The 6,570-nt window shown below is 32.8% G+C and overlaps 1 protein-coding gene across 1 annotated transcript; it reads right to left on the bottom strand.

Moving 5' to 3' along the window:
• Nucleotides 1-6: 6 nt before the first annotated feature.
• On the bottom strand, nt 7-5,251 carry LOC133181590 (dnaJ homolog subfamily C member 4-like). The gene is made up of 6 exons (XM_061316123.1): nt 5,236-5,251; nt 3,275-3,397; nt 2,411-2,525; nt 2,168-2,286; nt 1,739-1,861; nt 7-459 (listed from the first exon to the last, which is right to left on the bottom strand). Exons 2-6 carry the CDS (start codon nt 3,349-3,351, stop codon nt 408-410), a joined length of 486 nt encoding a protein of 161 aa, XP_061172107.1. The 5' UTR covers nt 3,352-3,397; nt 5,236-5,251; the 3' UTR covers nt 7-407.
• Nucleotides 5,252-6,570: the final 1,319 nt, after the last annotated feature.

The raw sequence follows: 6,570 nt of genomic DNA on the forward strand, positions 1-6,570 counted from the left end.
TATATAAATGTTTGTTTGTTTTAATTCAACAGTCTTTTAAAGGACAATTTTGTTGACATCATCACATATAAAAATAAATTATACATGTATATGCATAATTTCTACGAAATCATACACAAATTCACATATAAAAGTCAACATCAGTAAGACAAATCGTAATTACTCTCACATAAACAAATCCTAATTACTCTCATAAACAAATTGTAATTACTCTCACACACAAAAAGTAACAGAAATTACTCTCACATAAATAATTACACATAAAGACATAATTACTCTTGCATAAACAAATCACTTACTCTCACATAAACAATTTGTATTTACTTCCACGTAAAAAGATTGTAATTATGTTCACATAAACTAATTGTAATTATTTTAAGAGTTCATTGATTCATAAAGGAAGATTGTCACTTGGATTGTTCTGAATTTCTCCATTCACTTCGGACATTAAAATTCTGTCTGTGGAGTAAAAAAACATGCATAAATATTAAATACCACCCATGTTTTACTTCTACTGATTGAAATTCAGCCATTTAAACATTGACTATTCTGACCTTAAATTTTTGAAATTGGTGTTACAAAATATTTTTTTACCCATCAAAATTGTTTAACTTTCTTTTTAGCAAAGTTCATTCAATTTGTTCAGCTTTTTAATATAGAACCGAGTTAATCCAGTCACAAACAACTTTTACAATAGAGGGTCACTCAAATTGGTACAATCCAAAAATAGATACAAATGAGATGGTGAATATCTCAAAGGGACAGTGCTTATAGTATACATGTATATAACAAGGCTGTAGGAAATGGGGGGGGGGGGGGATCAGGTGCAACCACACCTCCTTAAACAAATCAAGAAAATAATACTTTTTAAAGAAAATTAATTCATTATTTATCCATTTTGAGTAATTTTGCTTTATTTTTTTATTTAATGTGTGAAAAAAACTGACTTCACCATGAGCCACCAAAATGGTACCCCTTTATTAAAAAAAATCTGGCTCAGAGGAGGGGGTACCTGGCAATGGCCCTTTATGGTAAAGGGGACTTGGACTTGTACAGGAATCTCATTGGAGGGAATTTTTTTATTCTTGGAAAAGTTTTCATCTTGGTCTACTGAGAAGAATTTGCATCTTGTGTTCTTTTATATAAGGTAAAATTGAAGAAGAAGAAAAAAAGACTTTTTTGTCCAAATTTGAGGGTTTTTTTTATACACATAGACAAAGATTTCACAAACCATCTGCTTTGACCTTGACATCTTCTGACCTTTAAACTAGCCCTGGTTCACTACATACGCTTTTCACAAGGTCACTCTTATGGTCAAACCTGAGTCAAATTGGGCCATGTTTTTGCATAGTAACTTCCTTTGACAATTCACCTGTACATTCTTTGGGTATTAGCAGAAAATATATACTCCAGAAAATATTTTGCACAAGGAGCTCTTCTGTCCTTGACATCTGATTTAGAATATTGTATGGAGGTCTCTGCACATCCTTTACACAAAGGCATATGAACCATATTGGGCCAAAAGATAAGGATTTTCCCCTTATGACTGTTTTGACCTTCATCTTTGACCTTAAAACTTGGATCAATGTCACTGATCCCTTTAAGTGCTGGTCAAGGATAGCCACATTGGGCCAGGGGAAGAAGAAATTTACTCTAGGCAAATAAAACCAGTATAAAATAGACAGAGAGACTGATCACTATAAGGTACCAATAGAAAGAGGTCCCATGAACAACTTACTTTTTACCAAATTGGGTTAATCCAATCACATACACAATCAAAATGAAAATCCTTATATATGGAGCATAAACAACAGTGTCTTTGGTCTCCTCACTGGACAAACCTTGATTATAAAACTCCTCCCTGTAATACAAAAGAAAAGTTACTTTCAACATCTTTCTTACACAATTGCAGTACATGAAGCACACTGTTTTCTTTCAAGCCGATGTAGCCTAAACGTACATGCACTTTACATTACATTTTTTTTCCTCTAATCCCAAGAAATGTAACCCTGACCTAGTGCCTAAACACTTGTATATTTAAACACAACCAAATTATGATCATGTACATCATACTAGTAATGAAAGAAAAGTTTCTGTTTTATCTTATCCCATTTCTTGTTTTAACAACAATTAACAAGGTACAGCCATTTTTAGAAACTATACATACCCCTTTAACTTCTTGTCATATCTGGACCTTTTCCTCTCATTTATCAGAACGTTATAAGCTTTGTTCAACTCCACAAAGTTCTGAACATCTTTTGTTCCGCTGTTACTGTCTGGGTGCATCTATTAACAAGTGGAGAAAAAAATTCTTAGTTTACAAATTAAAAATGATCCAAAAAGTTTCATCATAAAAACAAAATTCACCATTATTTATACACTGAATGTCTGATCATTAAGTCATCCTTACTGTTTTACACAATTCAAAGTAGGCATCTTTGATTTCTTTACTAGTAGCATCCTTCTTCACTCCAAGTATCTCATAGTTAGTCGGCGGATCCTTGCTTGTTGTCCAGAAACACTGCCTGTTAAATTGATAGGTAAAATGATGTTTTGTGAAAAATGAATATTTGTACATGTTCATCAAACAATAAGATCATAAATGCATAATCTGATTTCATTTATACAATGTTTTAGGCTTAACATTTGGGGGGAAAAATGCTATCAGAAACAAACTGACTTTCTTCATGCATACAAGACATGGATCTGGTCCAAAAATGACACTCATTAAGAAGATAAAGTTCAGATAAAGAATCAACAGTGTAGTTGATGGTGAATCATCCCTGCAAGTCTGATCCAGGTAGGGATTACAGTTCCTAGTGAGTGAAAGAAATTACTCCAAACAAATTTTAATCTGTTAATTTATCCAATGTGGATAGAGTAAATCCCAAATGTCTCATCAGAGTCATTGCCCTTTTCAACAAAATAAACTTAAGGTAAATTTTCAGAAATTAATTTTCTCTCTACCTCCAATCCCTGGGTGACTATTTAGATGACACACAGAATCAAGCTTGGTATAAAAAAAAAACATTTTTGGAAAGGCAGAATAATTTCTATGGGGCACCTACAAATTTTTGTGAATGCTTACTTATCATTCCTTCCAAATCAGAAATTTGTGAAAAACTGGCCCCTGATCCCACCTGTGATGTTTTCAGAGGTCCGTGTGTGCTCTACTCACAGTTTGTTGTATTGGAGTGTCGTCATGGTTACTGTTTGTTATCTGCATGTTTTATTGGTAGAAATAATACAATACCACTTTATCATGCTACATTACCCTTTCACTGCTAGGAGGTTTTTACGAGGAGTGAAGACTGTGACATTCTTGGAGACTGCAGACTTGATACAGTACATTCTAAAGACTGATCAGTTATTCCATTCTCCACCATCTGTTCATGGTCTGAAAAAGAAAAGTTGTACATCAATTTGATGTTACATTCCCTAAGTATAATTCACATATGAGACATAGTGTATGAAAGATAAACACTAGTGAAGAGTATGAATCAGTGATATGGCATCCTGAGTCCAAGATCATTAGATATCACATGGGATCTCAAAGGATGAACTTAAAGAACTTAACACTCTTACATATTAATGTATTAACATGTTTCACTCATTATTGTACATTATTCCACAAAATCAATCACATGAAGTCAAAAAACAAACTTAAAATATATTTTACTTCATATCTGAATTCTCTGAGAGAAAAAATATAACAAAATTTAGTTTGCACTTCAATCATATATAAACTGAAATTTTAAAGCTATTACAAGGTGTTAATCACACGATTGTTAGAAGTAAGCCACATTTTTCTTTGCCACAAAAGTAACAATAGAATATACAATATACAAATTAGGTCAAAGTACAATAGTTTATAGGACATAAACTATATTGCATCTACCAGTACACTGACTCAAAAGGACTAATCTGTACCATTAATGGGACTTTGTCACAGTCAAAGTATTGTAGAAGTATTTTTTTTCTGTGTGAAGCAGTCACCCATCCAAGAGTTATAAAGGCTCGCCATTTACTTGCCTGAAATAGAGGGAGACTCTACCGCATCACTAAAAAAGCTAGCTAATTAGTGAGGCAGTACAAGTTCCTAGCTGCAGAACTGTAGCGTTATGGTTTTATATTTTAGTCTTTGACCATAACACTACAGATTCCGTAATGCAAATATTGTGCAATTTACGGTGCAAGATTTTCTGCCCATGGTTGAAGAGAATTGTTTTGAATTTTCTGCCATCCAACTAAAAATTCAAAACAAGCGAGTTTATTGGTCTGTAGAGACAACTGTAAATTAAGAGTTAGGAGGTGGATAAAATATACAGATTGGTTAAAGAATATGTCTAGAATTAGGGAGTGAAAGGTAGTTGATTGACCAATGCTGGAAAGTGGAGATTTTCTCCCAAACTGTGCGCAGAAAATCTTGCGCCATAAATTGCACCATATTTGCATATCGGGACCCGTAGCGTTATGGTCACAGACTAATATATAAAACCATAAGCCTACAGTTCTGCAGTTATATAAGTTCCCTATATACAGTCCGCTACAAGTACATGTATGGCATATAGTGGCAATCCATAAAATCCGTGTACTTTTCTACTCATAGAAATTGTGATTCTGTGGAATTATGACCCACAGGAAAAAAATTGTTTACAGTAAAACACAGATTGCAAATCACTAATAGATTACTAGCAATTTTGACTGGATATGAAAATAGATACTATAGATTGGCATCAGGGGTTTTGCAACAAATAAGCTAAAAGAAAATAGTGCAATTCAGAGTACAATTGTTAACAGTAAAATGTATCTATACTTTGCAGCAGTCTTTGCTGACATCAATTCAAACACAAGCATGAATTAACAAACCAGGATGCCGGCGCTTGGTCACAAATTCGTCTTAACCTATATAATTATTACTGTCAAAATAGGTTTAGCTGTGCCGAGTAATTCTAAAATTTTGCAAAGGTAAATTTTGTCAGAAAAAGTGAACATTAAATCTCTAACCAGACTAAACATTTTGGACAGACGTCTCTTACGAGAATACGTAAGAGATGTCTGTTGAAAATTTTTAGTCTCGACGAATCTCGCTGAGAGATTATCCTGTATGGCAGAATGAAATAATAAATTTATTATCCGCTTTGCAATTTACTGTAACAACAATTGCAAATCTTTTTTTTTTTTTCAGAATATACTCCAACAGTGTTTACGTCTTACAATACAGTGAATACTTACAAAGGACACTCTTACATAACTGGGCCACCGGATGCAAAATAAATCACACTGAAAGTTAAACCAATGTCGTAAGAGATTTTTTTCCGGATTGGGATAATGTTGAAAAGCTCTCAGTGTGCTTAAAAAATATAAATATTAAATATAAAATAAAAAAATATAAATATTAAATAAAAAATATAAATATTAAATATAAAATTAAAAAAATATAAATATTAAAAAAAAAATAAAAATATCTTTTGAGTATATTTTAAAATGTTTATACAGTACTATAATATTTCATCAGCAGCATTAAAAATTAATATAGTCTCAATAAGCATGATTAGTGAAACTATGATAAACAACTTTGATTCGAATGTTATATATATTATATATAAGTTTTCAAATGAAAATTTATCATTAACATTTATTTTCAGGCCAATAACCTAGCTTTGTTACACATGGATTAAGTAACTTTAACTTTACAACCGTTAATTAGAGTTTCACATAGAAAACTTATATGCAACATACCTTAAAACATACCTTATCATTTACTTAATACCTTATATTTTCTGAATTTTAAAATACACGTGAAAGATGAAAGTCCTAGCACTGACCGTTCAAAAGTTATGGCCAAGGTTAAAGTTTTTCAGAAGTAGGTCAAACTCCAAGGTCAAGGTCAAAGTTGTTGGTATCCAAAGGAAAGTCTTGTCACAAGGAATACAGATGTGAAGTATGAAAGCTAGCTCTGACATCAACTGTTCAAAAGTTATGGCCAAGGTTAAAGCTTTCCAAAAGTGGGTCAAACCCCAAGGTCAAGGTCAAAGGGTCAATGTTGTTGATATCCAAAGGAAGATCTAGTCATAAGGAATACAATGTACATATGTGAAGTATGAGAGCCCTAGTGCAAACCATTCAAAAGTTATGGCCAAGGTTAAACCCGTACCAAACATTCTAACAAATGCTCATGAGCAGCTCATGAGACTCACATGAGAATCTAGTAAGAAATGTATGCAAATTAGGTAGAATTGGATTTTGCTCCTGTGCAGATTGTTAGTCTTTGTTAGGGAGGAAAATACTAACCAAAATGTACATGTGCAAAATTATGCTCACTTGGATGCTCATGAGCAAAAGTCTATTCATTTGCTCACGTATGAACAGCCTTATATAAAGATGTAGCATTGGTAGTAATTTTTCTAAGTTCAGTTTTCTCACGTGAGCAAGAGGTTAGGAAATTGGACATAGTCAAAGTTCAGTATTACAGGTAGAACCAAAACCAAAGAATTACAAGTCTCATTTCCTCATGTGAGCATTTCAAATTTAATGCTCACGTGAGGAAACACAATACTTTGTCACTCT

The sequence above is a fragment of the Saccostrea echinata genome, unplaced genomic scaffold, assembly GCF_033153115.1.
Source record: "Saccostrea echinata isolate AGI-Se365-2 ecotype Australia unplaced genomic scaffold, CSIRO_AGI_Sech_v1 ptg000009l, whole genome shotgun sequence".
In the NCBI taxonomy this organism is placed as follows: domain Eukaryota; kingdom Metazoa; phylum Mollusca; class Bivalvia; order Ostreida; family Ostreidae; genus Saccostrea; species Saccostrea echinata.